This window comes from Mercenaria mercenaria, chromosome 1 (genome assembly GCF_021730395.1).
Source record: "Mercenaria mercenaria strain notata chromosome 1, MADL_Memer_1, whole genome shotgun sequence".
NCBI classification, from domain to species: domain Eukaryota; kingdom Metazoa; phylum Mollusca; class Bivalvia; order Venerida; family Veneridae; genus Mercenaria; species Mercenaria mercenaria.
The window spans coordinates 11,574,508-11,591,969 of NC_069361.1; the positions used below are offsets into that span (position 1 = coordinate 11,574,508).

The 17,462-nt window shown below is 35.4% G+C and overlaps 1 protein-coding gene across 3 annotated transcripts; it reads right to left on the minus strand.

Moving 5' to 3' along the window:
* Positions 1-507: 507 nt before the first annotated feature.
* LOC123544982 (transmembrane protein 179B-like) lies at positions 508-11,284 on the minus strand. Of its 3 annotated transcripts, none has more exons than XM_045331177.2 (6): positions 10,933-11,284; positions 8,755-8,906; positions 7,291-7,484; positions 5,847-5,984; positions 5,139-5,217; positions 508-999 (listed from the first exon to the last, which is right to left on the minus strand). In XM_045331177.2, exons 2-6 carry the CDS (start codon positions 8,842-8,844, stop codon positions 892-894), a joined length of 609 nt encoding a protein of 202 aa, XP_045187112.1. In that variant the 5' UTR covers positions 8,845-8,906; positions 10,933-11,284; the 3' UTR covers positions 508-891. The 3 variants fall into 3 exon arrangements, with proteins under 3 accessions (XP_045187112.1, XP_053395765.1, XP_045187113.1); XM_053539790.1 differs by lacking the exon at positions 10,933-11,284 and adding an exon at positions 9,328-9,459; XM_045331178.2 differs by lacking the exon at positions 10,933-11,284 and adding an exon at positions 9,299-9,435.
* Positions 11,285-17,462: the final 6,178 nt, after the last annotated feature.

Sequence of the window (17,462 nt, forward strand, 5' to 3'; positions counted from 1 at the left end):
GCTTTGGAACGGTCAGTGGCAAAAATACCATTCGGGAGCTTAAACTGGTTTATGGTGCGCACCCAACCTAACTAACTCGCCATTTCCTACTTACTAATATCTTAAACATTTTAAAATGAAGCCTACAATTAGCCCAGTATCTTACAAATAGCACATAACTACATAGCAAAATTTCATCACAACCAATTTACTGCTACAACCCATTTTTCAAACGTCACAAAATACACGTAAAAGTTGTGTTATTAGAAAGTCAGTGAATGCGGAGGAGCAAATTTGATTTTATTCTAAAATTGGTTAAATGTCACCAATATATTAATCATTCATTTTCGATAGGGCATAACGCTGTTTATTAGTAAAAAATGAGTATTTTAGGGTATTTCTGTGACTTTTCAAAAAAAGGTTGAAGTCGTGAAATGAGTAAATTTGTATGATGAAATAATTTGATTCTGTTGAAAGTAAATTATGTTTTAAACAGCATATTGCTGTTATCAAAAAAATTACTTCGAGTCATTTTATTATATCATTATATATTGTTATATTATTTCAGGTGTTTGATAAATAACAAATGGTGGGTTACCTGTCTAGCTCAATATATCAACATAGTATAACGTTGTACTACAGCTGTTCTGAAAGTTACATATGCCTCAAAACTTTGCTATAACAGGTCGGAATCATGTGCAAGATACATCAATATATACGTCTGTTTTTAACCCTTTAAAATGATATCAAATACAGGCAGTATTATAACTATCAAAATGTTCCGATTATGAAAACAGAATAATGATGTATTCTTACACGTCCGTAAATGTGTGAATCTACAATGTTACATATAGGAATAAAATATACACAAAAAGAGTGCGTTGAAAGGAATGTCATATCAGCGGAGATGATTTAGCTACTCCCTGTACTTTTCTGCTTTAGTTGACGATTTCGAAAAAATCTTAGAACACTGATTCCAGTCTGAATCAGATAGATAAAAAATCCAATCCAGGCACCGGCCTGAAATAGATAAATATGTTTTATATCAAAATTGTATTAAGTAATAGTAAATAATTACGAAATGTAAAGGAATTCAGTGGCGGAAAAAAGACAGAGAAGCTCTTTAATAAAATAGCCAAGGCATAAAAAGATGATTTAACGAAACTGACAACTTATTTTAAATTAACTGACTTTACTTAATGGAAAACACAAAACATTTTATAATCAAATGTTTGCTAAAAACAGCTGAGAAGAAAACTAATTAATAGTCGTACGCCGACTGCATATTGCAAACCAAACAACTTATACTTTTCTAGACTAACACGATCAGTTTACCCTAACACATTGCAAATCTCGTTGTAATATCTAATGAAATAAAAAAAAATCGCAGAAAAGCTTTGTTATAGTTGAATTTGTTTCAAAAAGATAAGTGAAATTTCGGAAACGAAATAAGACAAGAGGGCCATGATGGCCCTATATCGCTCACCCAAGTTTAATTGTTTGCTTGAACAAATTTCTTTGCTAAAGCTTCCAAAAAAAAAAGTGAGGTCATGGTAAATATTCTTCAAGATAAGTACTGAAATCTGTCAAAAATTATACAAATATCTTTGCTGTAGCTTCAAAACAAGAAAGTAGGTCAGTAAAAAACTGTACATGCCATTCAAATCTCAAGGCTGTATCGTAAAAAACAAGAAAGTAAGTAGGTCAAGCTCACAGTCAAGACTTAGTGACCTCTAATTACTTGAGGTCATCAGGTAATTATAATTCAACAATCTAGGAAATATGATCAGACAATGTTTGAAGTATTTTTTCCTATATAATTCATATACAAGTGACCCCCGGGGCGGGGCCTCTTTTCACCCTAGGGGAATAATTTGAACAATCTTGTTAGAGAACCACTAGGCAATGCTACATACCAAATATCAAAGGCTTAAGCCATGAACTTTCAGACAAGAAGATTTTATAATTTCTTTTCCAATATAAGTCTATGTGAAACTTGGGGCCCCCGGGGCAGGGCCTCTTTTCACCAAAGGGGCATAATTTGAACAACTATGGTAGAAGACCATTAGGCAATGCAACATACTAAATATCAAAAGCCTAGACCTTGCAGTTTCAGGCAAGAAATTTTTTAATTTTTCTCCTATTTAAGTCTATGTAAAACTTGGGACCCCCTAGGTGGGGTCTCTTTTCACCTCAGGGACATAATTTGAATAATCTTGGTAAAGGACCACTAGGTAATGCAACATACCAAACATCAAAAGCCTAGGCCTTGTAGTTTCAGAAGAAAAGATTTTTTTTCCTATATAAGTCTATGTAAAACTTGGTACCCCGAGGCCAGGCCTCTTTTCACCCCAGGGACATAATTTGAAGAAAAAAAGTTGAGGACCACAAGGCAATGCTACATACCAAATATCAAAGGCCTAGGTTTTGTGGTTTCAGACAAGAAGACTTTTAAAGGTTTTCCCTATATAAGTCTATGTAAAACTTGGGACCCCCGGGGTGGGGCCTCTTTTCACCCCAGGGTTTAAAATAGAACAATTTTGGTAGAGGACCATACGACAATGCTACATACCAAATATCAAAGGCCTAGGTCTTGTGGTTTCAGACAAGAAGATTTTAAAAGTTTTTTTCCTAAACAAGTCTATGTAAAACTTGAGACACCCGGGGCCAGGCCTCTTTTCACACCAGGGACATAATTTCTACAATTCTTTATAAGTCTATATAAAATTGCGACCGCTGGGGCGGGGCCTCTTTTCACCCCAGTGTAATAATTTGAACAATCTTGGTAGAGGACCACTAGGCAATGCTACATCCCAATTATATAAAGGCCTCTGTCTTATGGTTTAAGAAAAATTAATTAAAAAATTTTCCTATATAAGTCTATGTAAAGCTTGAGACCCCCGGGGCGGGATCACTTTTCATCCAAGAGGAGGAACACTAAATGATGTCACATACCAAATATCAAAGTCCTATGCCCTGTGTTTTTTTACAAGAAGATTTTCAAAGTTTTTTCCCTATATAAGTCGATATATACCATGTGACCCCGGGGCGGGGCCATATTTGACCCTAGGGGAATAATTTGAACAATCTTGGTAGATGACCACTAGATAATGTTACATACAAAATATCAAAGCCCTATCCCCAGTGGTTTTGGATAAGAAGATTTTCAATTTTTTCCCGATATAAATCTATGTATACTATGTGATAAACGCCCCCCCCCCCCCCACACACACCTCCCGCGCCCCCCCCCCCCCCCCCCCACCCCCCGGCGGGGCCATATTTGATCCTAGGGTGATATTTTGAACAAATTTTGTAAAGGACCATTAGATGATGCCACTACCAAGTAACAAAGCCCTAGCTACTGTGGTTTTGGACAAGAAGATTTTTACAGTTTTTCCTTTCGGTTGCCATGGCAACAAGAGTTCTGTATGGAATTCATTTCTTTGACTAATTTTCAATGAGGATCATGCAAGGAACATCCCTGTGAAGTTTCATCAAAATTGGACAGGTGGTTTAGGCTGGGAGGTGACAGACGCCTGACAATCACTGACCACAAAAGCTCACCCTTGAGCACTCCATGCTCAGGTTAGAGTTGCCCAGTTCTAAACTAAGGCGAGCATAAATATAATTCAAACATCAGCATGGACAAATTCTGTTTCGTCAATAGTTGTGTCTGTACCATCTCTCAATTAAAACTTTAGTGAAAAAAAAATGGCACAGAAAATATTTATGACCATTTATTTATATCTATCGCGCTAATATACTTGTGACTCAGAAAAGGAACATGTGTTATATAAGCTGATAAAAATCTTATTAATTAATACTAGTAAAAGGTCAATGGCCTTAATAAAAAGTTCAGAATAAAAGTATCTCATTCATGTGAAGTTTAACTTAGATTCTTCGAGACACGATGTGTTTGAGACGGACGGACGTACGGACGGACGGACGAACGAACTAAAGTACGGACACTATGATTACTATATTTCTCCCGTTACAGGCAAACTTTTCAAGCCCTTTGCCAGAATCAGTACAGTAGAAATTGTTGACAATGCTTGACTGCGCTATAATAATTGCTCAAAAGACAAAGCCGCAAACCTTGCAAAACTAACTAAACATTTAAGCGATCAATTTCAGATATAGATCTGAACTAAATGCGAAAATTAGAGTTGTGAGATACGAGTAAGTTCCAAAAATGAAAGAAAGATTTGAAGTCCTATTACTCAAATGAAGTCACCTGGAACAATGAAATGCACAGCTTCGCCTCAGACAAAAAGACTAATAATGTTATTAAAAGGGAAAAACTGTACAGATCGTTTAAATGGGTCAACCGTGTTGTTGCACTTCTAAAATAGACAGGCCCGGTTTATAGGTTGGCCAGGGCTACGGATATGTATTGTATTTTGCCATCGAAATATTTCTATAAAATGCTTCTTCCCTGGCCATGCAAAGAGCTATAAAATTATTTATACTTATTTGGTCCATGTTTACAAACACGTTTTTTTTTTATTTTATGGACAGTAGTATAAACCTGTGTATGAATTTCCAGTTGAATTGGTATTTATGTTGACAAAATAGTTGAAAATACCAAAGTTATCATGCAATAAGTCCACAACAATTGAATAAAGCAAGAACAAGTAACATATCAACACTTTTACCCGGACTTCATGTGTATAATTATACATTCTAAATGTGCGCATTGTTATTTGAACCTTGGATTTTCGGTAAGCTCAGTATATTTTGGTTCCCCCGACAAATACGTACCTTTTAAGGGGGAGTGGGTGGAGATGGGACCCATCATGGGCCCATGAATAGAAAACAAACATGATATAATTGCAACGTAGGAGAAGTTGCCTAATGTTTATTAAAATGTCGTAATTCTGCTAATGTTGCCTAGAACACCAAACAATCTGATAAAGATCTGATCAAAAGGCCTCTGGTTCATGCCACGTTTACAGAAAATCCGATGTAAACTTGAAGTTGCTTGGAAAGGCAATGTGAGACAGGCAGGTGAAAAACTTGTCTCCTCTCTGTCAGGACTAGAGGTTGTGATTGAAACTCAAGTCTGTCCTCATTACGAAATTCAACTTCTGATGATAGCTTTTGGCAGATGCAATAATAATTCCTACACCAAGAAGTTGAGAAAAAATGTAGTTGTTTACCTGAGAAAGTGAAGAGAGTCCAACAAACCCTCCAGTGTCTGTTTTATTGTTGAAAGTTTGATGTTCTAACAGAGCACAACTGCAATAAAACACATAAAGGTAAGGATAAAAAAACAAATATTGCAGGCTTCTTCATCATAAAAAACTATTTTTTCGCTAATATATGCCTTTAAAATTATTAATGAAGTTGACTATAAATGAAAATAAATAAGTGTTTTATACAAAAGTTGAAAACAATTCAAAAGCATAATAAGAAATGATATACAGTTAATTGACCTTTTACTAAACTTAAGTTTTCGGTTAAGTGATTTGGTTTTATTTGGTCGGCTTATGGTTACATCGCCTACGCCCTATCACATTTGATTTGCATGTTAAAATATATTTTTCTCCATGTAAGAAAAATTAAACAATAACGTCAATTTCTTTACAATAAACAAGTAGTAAATCCTGACTTACATAACGAAGAACGAAGAAAAAAATGTTTTTAATTCATAATTAAGTTATGGCTCATTTTCCAGTTCACTGAGCTTTTGTAGTAGTAGTGCAAAAGTTATGTGTAGGTTCCAGTGGACGTTCCTTATTTGGTATCATGCGGATCCCGGTATCATGGTATGATTATGTGGGACAATTTTTTGCAGTTGGGTTAAGTATGGAATTCAAGCGTCACTTTCAGCAAACCAGTGAAGCCGTTAAGTTCAATCTGCATACCTTTTGATGAGATCTGAAAGATCCTTGACACTTTCACAGAATATGTTAAATCCATGAGAGAGAACACATGCTGTAACCAGCGCGATGATAGTAAGAACTGCATTCAGTGGAATAAAAGGCAATGTCCACATTCTTCTTCTGCAAGTATTGAACAAGATAATACAGAGGTTTATATGTTTCACCATACTAAAAATCCTTCTAGCTGTGATATGAAAACTTTTCTCTTAACGAGCACACGTAAATATTGTTACTTTCTATGTTTTATGACGCCAATATTTTTCGGTGATTAACAACATTACGTATTCCACTCAGATAGGAATGATAACGAAAACTTTCATTTAAAGGCTGAACATAGAATTTAACTGATCTTGGTCGAATATGTTGTCAGTCAGCTTAAATTTGATAATTCAAAGTACTGACAACTATTTTCTTCAATCTCACATGCTTTTATTGACTCAAGTTCCAACTTGGGTTCAAGCCCCACTGGGGTCACAACCATGACTCAGAACTGGATTTTCCAGGAAGCGGACTCGAGAATAGTTCCAATAAGCTTGAGGCTTTCATTACAATCGAGTTAAAATTAGTATAAACTAACTTGGGTCAAATTACGTACATTATCACTAGATGGCAGTGCCCGTTAGGTTATACCATTGTAGCGAGACAAACGTGCTATGTTACAAACATTTTGTAAAAATTGACTCGTAGATGAATCAATGCATTTTAACATGCGAAATAGTCATGTATCAACGTTTCTTTTTACATGGAACGTAGCCTCGTTCTTGAACTTAATAAAAAACAAAGATTTACCAAATATCACAACTATTGTTTCAATATGATCAACTTCCGAAAGTGAACTTTATTATAATAAGACAAACATCCTGCGTGGGTTTCTTGCAGACCTGGTAAGCAATATGGCCTCTGCAGATTTAACAAGTACTTTCCAGTATTTGATTTAGTGGCCTAGTTTTTAACCACAGATGACCAAAGCATGCCTTTGATTTGAAAAAGACAAAACTTCCGAACTGCGTTTCATAAAGCTCATGTAGAGAATAATCTGACCTCTAAAATGTAAACAATTTTTATATGATCTTTTGTCTAAATTTTTTTAACCAATAATGACACAGTTTCGTTCTAGACCAAGACTGCATAAAGACAAACATTCTAACCAAGTCCAAGTTTCATGTTTAAATTAAGGTAGAAAATCTGGCCTCTGGAATGATAACATAGGTATTTCTATTATTTGACCTGTTAACCTAGTTTTTACCAAGTTTGAAGTCTGATATAGAATTTATAAAGACATACAAATGTAATTTTGATTAGTTTTCCTCAATGTAACGTCTGAAGTTTCATCTCAATTAATTTAGATATTTATTACTATGTACTGTGTTCATGAAGTCTGACTAATTTAGAGAGGTAACATCACATTTATTTGTAGTTTACATACCCAACATCTTCGTCACTTCTGGACCGCAGTGCAAAATATCCAAAACAAAGTCCGGCTAATAGTCCAACAATTATCATACCAAACACACTAAAATAGATGGGAAATTCACAGTTGGAAGAAGCACTTCCCGTAATGTAGATTTTCCCTGAATGGTGAACATCTGCATACAAGATGCATTCTCCATCAAAACTGGACTAAAAGAAAAAAGAAAACAAAGGCTATTACTGGAAAAAATGCACATTTCATTGACTCCTTTGAAACCAGTCTGCTATTACATGTATACTCCTAATGACAGTGCTTTAAAGATTTAGGAACACCACAATAATTACAACAAAATGATTTCTTGGTCAATGATCGCCAAAACGGGCGTGGTTTATTTATTTCATTTTTGACAGGAGGAATTCGTGATGATTATCTTATACTTTTATGTTGAAGCGTTAGCAAAACTACAAACAAAATTTCAGATATAAAGGCAGTTAACTCTTATGACACTGGATGGTATGGTATGTAGCCTATGGCATGTGGATACTCAATTGATTTACTCAACATGCGCGGATCCAGCCAATTTTCTCAAATAGGATGGGAGCGGGTGGGGGTGGGGAGAGGAACCGACTAAACCCTTACTATATCAATTAAGTGTCTTTATACACTAAATAATTGGATGTGTTTGATGTGATTTTTGTCGATGTTAGCCATTTACAAGTACAGGGTTGTCAATAAAGTTTTGTTGAACAGGCTGAAATAGAAAAGTAGCCGACCAACTCGAGGGGTGGGAGGCGGGGGGGGGAGGGGTGGAGAGGTGGAGAGGGTGGGAGGTGGGGGGCATAATCTCCCACCCCAAGGAAAGTTTTAAAATTCGGCGCTTCATTTCCTGCATTCTGGGGCATTTTAGGAGCATTTAAAAACACCTTTTCCACTGCAATTGTATATGCAATATACCCTTATTTTCACATTTTTAAGAGCTCACCTGTTAAATTTGGGAAAAATAATAAAATTAAATTTTCTTAAAGGTAAACTTCTTTGTTTCTTTGAGATAATTAACATAAATATGAATTACGTCGGGGTCATATGTAGCAGCAGCCACATACACTTTGAATGCGGTCCTAATGTTGCCTTTTCGAAAAACCATTCTCTTCTTTCCTGATTTTTTTCAGGATTTTCCAGGGGGAGTCAGGACCCCTCTCCTCTCTGGACCCTCGTATGCTCCGATTTTGGAACACCACGATATTTACTACAAAATGAATCACCAATACGGGCATGGTTTATTTATTTTTTGACAGGAGGAATTCGTGAAGATGATCTTATAACTTTCTGATGAAGCGTCAGCAAAACTACAAACAAAACTTCAGATATAAAAGGAAGTTAACTCTTATGACACTGGAATTTTTTATTTAAGTTTAAACATTTTCTTTCAAACCAGAAGCAGATGGTATGGTATGTAGCCTATGACATGTGGATACTCACCCGATTTATTCCAACTGGAATGCACACCAAAAATCCAAGGATGAAAATGCAAAAGTACAGCAACGCTTGCAGAAGTATCAACCAGTTCATTGCTAAGGTTATCGGGAACTTATTCTATTTATGGTTCAACTTTTCACATCAGGCAGGCATTTCTGAAACACGAAATATTCAAAACTTTATAACAGGAACAGAGGATGGTCCTACCAGTACAGTTTCATTATTGCAATTTTCTTATATTTCATCAGCTTCACTAGGACAATCTAATAATGGCACCAAAATTATAAAATATATAAATCTGATATAATATAATATTGTAATAGTCAGTGTAGCTGACACTGGTAAATAAGTGTACAATCACAAAATAACTAGGTGAGGAACTATTTCAGACCAAACCAAACATGTACCATGCATAAATCATCTTAATAGACCAGTAACTAAAGTGTGAATTGGTACACAAATGACAAAGACATGAATTCCGTCAAGATTTGTTATGATCGCGGAAATGCGTTACAATTGCAAATTATGTTTCAACAAACAAACTTACGGCAGCTATTCATAGTCATAGATATTTACCATCATCAACAGAGTTCATGCCAGTAACAATCTCGTTCAATAATGTTGACAAACGTATAAACTCTGGATTGCTTACATTTACTCGTCAAACCACAGGAGCCTGAAATTCTATCTATAATGCTCCAAAATGGCTAAATATAAAAATGACCCCTCCTATATGTATATAAAAAAGATTCTTTTTTATATATAAAGGAGGGGTCATTTTTATATTTAGCCATTTTGGAGCATTATAGATAGAATTTCAGGCTCCTGTGGTCAAACTTTTGACGGAAGCTAGTTCCTTCCATGCCAGACGCTGTGAGAAATTACCAACAAGCAGCATAACTACCGTTAGTAAATAATATGAAATTAGGTGCTACCTAAAGGCAGAGCTCCCTTGAAAAATCACAAGTGCCCCTTAAAAATTAAAGGAGGGTGTTGGAATTGTCTGGAATTATGGATTCGTTTAGGAAGTTTATGTTCTATTTAAATTAGATCTATTAAAATTATAAGTATTGATTAATGATAATTCATGATTTCTGAATGTATGTTTAAGACTGCATCAAATTTAATTCTTGACATGTGAAATACTCGAAAGATATTCTGTATATGATTAAAAGAAAGTTGATATAGATTAACATCTGCACCAAAAGAAAAAAACGTATTTGAATAATTTCTGTTTTAAAACGTACTGCATCAACAATTTTACATAAATTATTATCATACTGGAAACCAGTCACCAATAATAACTCCTTCGAATTGAAAAGTTTCAAACCTAACAGAATCTCATTAGGACAATAGCCTAAAGTTAATAGAAATTAGAATTTACGTAATCCTGGAAATGACTATTGTAATTCTTTTAAATGTCATTATTGTCAAATTTTGGTTCTTTCTGAAAGGAAGTATGATTGTGTCCAGCTTTCAGTCAAAAACACTGCTATAATAGACGCCTGGTATGGGAAATTTACAATCATTTACATGACTATACAAAGCTTGTTTTAAACCCAAAAGACTAGCATTTTTTAAAAATTAATGATCAGAATTTTACCTAGAGAAAAACAGTGTTTGCCGAAATTCAATGCCTGTATATTTTGATCCTAAAGTTGTTTTTTTTTGAAGTTATGTCTACTGACTACTGCACAGGCACTACATTGGAACCTGACATCAAAAGTAAACACTTGCTGAATTTCACAATGACGTAATAATACATAAAAAAATTGAAATAAAAAAGGAATAAAAAAAAAAAATCTGGTCCAGGTGAGGTTCGAACTCACGACCTCTGGTTTACAATGCGAACAAAAAAAAAAGAGACCTACCTACCCTATTTTTGAGCATGTTACCGGAAACAAACAATGCTTTTAGGCCTTAGCAGTTTTTCATTGGCTTACGGTTGAATATTATTTGTAATGCCTTTTAATACATTGATTGAACGGGCGATATATGTATATTATGATGTATATGATGGTTATTGTATGTGTATATATGATATGTGATTTAAATCGAAGATTTTCAAATAAAGATTAAAATCCGAAAATCTAAAGCTGAAATAATTTAAGCTTAGTATTTTAGTTTACACTTGTTAAAAGTTAGCGGTTTAGATGTATTATAAAGGAAGTAATGACCTACCTTAGTTTTCCTTAGACAAAATATTTTCCTATTTAATAAACACCGTCAGTGACATACCTAACTATAAAGTCATTCACATGTGAACATTTACAAACGTAACAATCATTTAGCGCGTATTATTATTGTGACGATTGTCTCAATTTACCATCCTGCCAATTCGGTTCTGACAGTGATTTGACTTTATCCAAATGTAGTAGAAAAATCCGATAATAGATGTATGCTAGTTCCGTGTAAGTTCCGATAGGTACAGCATAAATTCAATAATCTTTGTTCTAAAGCGAATCGTTTACAAAAAAAGAAAGAACAAGAGCTGTCGGAATCTTGACAGATACCACCGTGTCCAACGTATACATCGCATTTACGGCGAGTACGCTAAATACATGGTATATTGTACGTTCCGTTACCGGTATTTCCTGTTGATTTTGTCAACATCCTGCATGATGAGGTAAGAAAATACTTATTTTCATTGAAGTTCAACGTGTTTAAGGAAGCGATATACAGTCAAGCCTGTCTATAAAGACCACCTTGGGAGAGCCAAAATGTGGTCTTTTTTGGGAGGTGGTCTTTATTCACAGGTTAAAATACACTGTAAATGTTAAAATTGGAAACAAAACATATGGTCTTTAGAGCCAGGTGGTCTCTGTTCAGAGGTGGTCTTTAACACAGGTTTGACTGTATTCAGTACGAGCGACAGATCATTCACGCTTCCCGTGGTAACGTGGTTTTGTTCGAACAAACTGACATGTGGAGTCAGTTTCGAACTCGGACATTCACTTTCAAGCTCGCTCTGTGTCTCTCAAAACCATTCTATTGATTTTTCCCCTGTTTAACGAGAGTGTAGTATAACAAATTACTAATATACATACATTTCATGGCATAAATTGATGATATAGGGGCGCTATATGCCAAAGCAAGTGTTGTACGTCCAATCAAACGGGGCGTCTTTAGAAATACGTCATGTAAAAAGACTGTTTCATTTTATAGTTATTGTATTTCATTCGCATATATCTTTTACTTTTTTACGGTTTGAAAGTTAACAACCAGTCACAGAATTACATTATGTAGTAATAGACATATTAAGTATTGCGTTATGTAACATTTACTCGTATTGACTAGGCCATGTTTATTTTTTTTTTATTTTTATTTTTTTGGATAAAATATGAAGAAAAAGTACGTATACTGATATGCAAATATTATATATAAACTTGTATGTATGTAACGACTGAATGTATATCTAGAAGTTACTGAAACAGAATAATGTTCTGTTCTGATCTGTTCTGTTCTGCTGAGATCGGTAAGTCAAGCAACAAAACGGGTATAACCTTCCCTTAAGATTAATAAAAAGGACTTTCGCAACGTCAACACAATATAAAAACCTAAAAGTATCTCTCTTCAAAATTGTTTTAACAAATTAAGAAAAAAGGAAAACCACAGAAAACCATTGTAGACAATTTTCTATATTTAATGTTTATATCTTAAACGAAACTATTTTAGTGATATATTTGATTTCAGGCAAGTAGCTAGGACTTTGTCACAGTATAGTAGACAGAGGCGGTTTGGTTATCCTCCCCGGTAATTTGTTACAGTGATGAGGTTAACTGGTGCAATTAGTGTTAATTTAAAATCGAGGCAGGCAACTACAATCTTGTTTTTTTTTACATAGAGTGTTATCAAACATATTTTATTAGATTTATCATGTAGAATATGTAGGAAATTTACATGTAGGGCAATGTGCCAGTTTTTACAAATGATCTTTTTTTTAGAACTTTCAACGGGACTATGCCTTTACGCTTTCAGCACTGTTTACATGCGCAAGATTTGTACCCCACTCAAATTTTGCTACTACGATACAATAGGGTTATTATAAGAGTAGCTCGATCTAGGATGCTGTATTCGGCTCGAGTGGATTTTTGCCAGATCGGATCTCACAAGGCGCCCAAGCGCCGATTGTGATCCAACTTTGCAAAATCCACGAGAGCCGAATACCAAATCCCAGATCTAGCTACTGTTATAATAACCCGTTTATTATATACCTCCACCTTTTTGTCTGTTTTTTTTTTGTATTGAGCGAAAACAGTCTTATTTCAACCGTCTCTGCGCCACGAAACAAACGATGCTCTATTTGATAGTGACGTCCACTGAACCATGGCGTTATTTTGGAACGAAACAGGATGAACCGGGTCATATACCTATTATCTTAATTTATTGATTTACATATCGATTATCAATATGATGTTAAAATATACCTAAAATTGGATATAACTTGCATGTTGTACCACAGAAAAGTGGTCTCAATTTTTCCTTACAGCCACTAATAAAAAAAGTTACAACATAAGCTATTTATAGTAACAACAAAGGGAAGTAATTCTAAAAACAAGTGTGCCTCATAGTGTCGAACATTGGTGATAAGTTACATCAAAATCCTTCCATGCATGAAGAAGAAATGCTCCGGACAAAGTCATTCTTGAATTTGACCTTTGACCTCTAAGTGTGACCATGACCTTAGAGCTAAGGACCTGGTTCTTGCGCATGACATTCCGTCTCATAGTGGTGAACATTTTTGCCAAGTAATATTAAAATCCCTTTAAGGATTGTTAAGTTAAAGACTGGACAGGAAAAAAGCCCTTTTGGCCTTTTACTTCCAAGTGTGACCTTGACCGTTCAGCTATGGGCCTGGGTATTACGCATGACACGTTGTCTCATCCAGGGAATGTTTGTGTCAGCTGATATTTAAATCCTGTTTTTCATGACAAAGTTATAGACCGGACAAGAAAAAAAAAGACTTTTGTTCTCCAAGTGTGTGACCTTGACCTTTAAGCTAGGGTTCTGGGTGTTGCACACGACACCTCATCTCATCATGCGGAACATTTATGCCAAGTAATATTGTAATCCCTTGATGGATGACAGAGTTATTGACCGGACAGGAAAAAAACTCTGTTGACCTTTGACCTTCAATTGTGACCTTGACCTTTGAGCCAGGGGTCCGGGTCTTGCACATGACAGGTCGTCTCATCATGGGGAACATTTATGCCAAGCAATATCGTAATCCCTTGAGGGATGAAAGAGTTAATGACCGGACAGGGAAAAAACCCTATTGACCTCTGACCTCCAACTGTGACCTTGACCTTTGAACTAGGGGTCCGGATTTTGCGAATGACACGTCGTCTTATCATGGGAAATATTTGTGCCAAGTAATATTAAAATCCCTTAATGAATGACAGAGTTATTGACCGAGCACGAAACAGACCCTGTTCATGCAAATTAAACATTTGACTGCCAAGTGTGATCTTGACTTTGGTATATTTGCGCCAAGTAATATTAAAATCCCTTCATGGATGGCAGAGTTATGGACCGGTCAGGAAAAGAGCCCTGTTGACTTTAGACCTCAAATTGTGACCTTGACCTTTAAGCTAGTGTTTTGCGCATGACACGTCGTCTCATCATGGGGAACATTTATACCAAGTAATATTAAAATCCCTTCATAGATGACAGAGGTATGGACCGGACATGAAATTGCGGACGGACGGAATGACGGACGGAAAAGCGCAATCCAATAGTCCCCGAAACTGGTTTTCAACCAGTAGGGGACTAATAAAAATCAGACATGAAAGTCACAACTATATCGCTTACCTGAGTAGAGTTGCTTACTTGAACAAATTTCTTAGCTAAAGCTTTAAGAACAAGAAAATTAGGAGGGTTGGTCAAGGTAAAATTTATGCAAGATTACTTTAGAAATCTGTAAAAGAGTATTACAGGTGGTCCAAATCCGTTTGCTGTAGCTTAAAAACAAGAAAGTAGGCCAGTAGGTCACATTGATGGTCACTGAAAGTCTGTTTAAAGATCGGCATACAAAACTATACTGTCATCAAAATTTTAAAGCTTTATCTTAACAAAACAAGAAAGTAGGTCAGTAGGTCACATTCAAGGTCGCTGAAAATCAGTTTTAAAATTGGTGTGCAAAACTGTTCATGTCATCCTAATTTCAAGGCTATATTTTAAAACACCAGAAAGTAGGTCATTAGGTCACATGATCAGATAATTTTTGAAGTATTTTTTCCTATATAACTCATATAAAAACTGTGTGACCTTCGGGGCGGAGCCACTTTTCAACCCAGAGGCATAATTTCAACAATCTTGTTAGAGAGCCACTAGGCAATGTAATATACTGAATATCAAAAGCGTAGGCCTTTAACTTTCAGTCAAGAAGATTTTTTTAAAGTTTTTTCCTATGTAAGTCTATGTAAAACTTGGGACCCCGAGGGCAGGGCATCTTTTTACTCCAGAGGCATGATTTGAACAATCTTGGTAAAGAAACAATAGGCAATGCAACATACCAAAAATCAAAAGCTTAGGTCTATCGGTTACAGATAAGAAAATTTTTATTTTTTTTCCTATACAAGTCTATGTAAAATTTGGGACCCCAGGGCGGGGCCTTTTTTCCCCCCAGGGGCATAATTTGAACAATCTTGGTAGAGAACCACAAGGTTATGCTACATACCAAACATCAAAGGCCTAGGTCTTGTGGCTTCAGACAAGAAGATTTTTATTTTTATCCTATTTAAGACTATGTAAAACTTGAGATCCTCGGGGCATAATTTCACTCTTTTCACCCCATGGGCATAATTTGAACAATTTGGTAGGGAAATAAAAGGCAATACTACATATCAAATATCAAAGGCCTAGGTCTTTTGGTTTCAGACAAGAAGACTTTTGAAGTTTTTTCCTTTATAAATCTATGTAAAAACTGGGACCCCCAGGACGGGGCCTTTTTCACCCCAGGGGCATAATCAGAACAATCTTTATGAAGGATCATTAGATGATGTCACATGCCAAATATTGAGGCTTTACGCCTTTAGGTTTTGGACAAGAAGATTTTCAAAGTTTTCCCTATATAAGTCTATGTAAACAATGTGACCGCCAGGGCGGGGCCATATTTGACCAAAGGGGAATAATTTGAACAACATTGGTAGAGTACCACTAGATTATGTTACCAGATATCAGATATAAGAGCCCTATGACCTCCTGTGGTTTTGGACAAAAAGATTTGTAAAGTTTTTCCTTTTGGTTGCCATGGCAACCAGAGTTCTATATGGAATTCAATTCTTTGATTAATTTTTAAAGAAGACCATCCAAGAAACATCGCTGTGAAGTTTCATCGATATTGGCTTGATGGTTACGAGGATATGTTGTTTAAAGGAAAGTGTGGACGGACGGACGAACGGACGCCGGACGGTGAGCGATTACAATAGCACACCCTGAGCCTTTGGCTCAGATAAGCTAAAATGCGACACAGTGCAAAAACAATGTTAACTTTAAGACTTATCAAGTTAATGCAGTTATTAAACATTACCATTACGGGTCCACTATCTTAATATAACAGTTGAAAACGGGTGTTTAAACAAAAATCTCTTACATCTAACTCTCCCTTCCCTCTCCCCACCCTCCCCTCCTGAAAAGCACTTTTTACAATATTACTTTCAGCATTCGTCAGAATGTTTCTTAAACTGCTAAAACCACAAACAAACAAACTGCCATATCGAATAATATTATAGTTTCTATTGTAAGTGTAAACATTACTTCTGTAGCAAAATACACAGACACTTGGGGGTCAGCACCCCCCCCCCCCCCCCCCCCCCCCACCCCGCCAACCTTCAGTCAATATATTTTCGTCTTTTAAAACAAACTAACTGAGCACATGTTTCGATCATACAACAACTTCTGTTACCATTTCAACATGTTTAAAAAATCTACAATATCCTACCATTTATAGAATATTGGAGTTTGTTCTTTTTTAACAGTTTTTCTGAGCATTGATAGAATATGGGAGTTTTCTAGTTTTGTAGTTCATAAAAGGAGATTGCCTACTTTAATATATTTTCTGATATATTCTATTATATATAATGTTTAGAGTAAATATATGGCTATGATTTTGTCTGCATTTGACCGTATTCATATTTAAGGTATTGGACCCTTAATAGTAATATTGAAAAAATAGCATTTGCTTGGCATATTCTTAAAGTTGACTACGTTTCGCAATGTGTTGCAAATTTTAAACAAACTTTTTGTAAATTTTGTATAATTTATGGTATTTCCCCAAGCTCAAGTAGAGACGAATTTCAATGTGATGGCCACTATCTAAAACGTTAGCAGAGAATTCATTACAGCATTAATTTTGATAAAAGAAACATCTAACTATTGTTAAACAATTATTTAACACAAAATTTAACTGTAAATATCATTTTTTTAGGGTGCCTCAAGTAAACAGATTTAATGAGACAGAATTCTAACTCCAACATTGAAAAAGTAAGGTCGAATCCTGTGGGTCTGTTTTGAATTTGCTCGCTTCATTCAAAAATAACCTTGGGGCAGAAGTAAAACCTACCTGCATTTCTTTCACAATATGTAGTCTACAGAATGAAGGCAAAATAGAGAACTTTTACTGTATGTAACTCAGTATTTTTAAAGATGTCTAACGCTACACATCCTGATTCAGAGATAAATTCATTTTGAACAGCAAGAAATCGCTTATA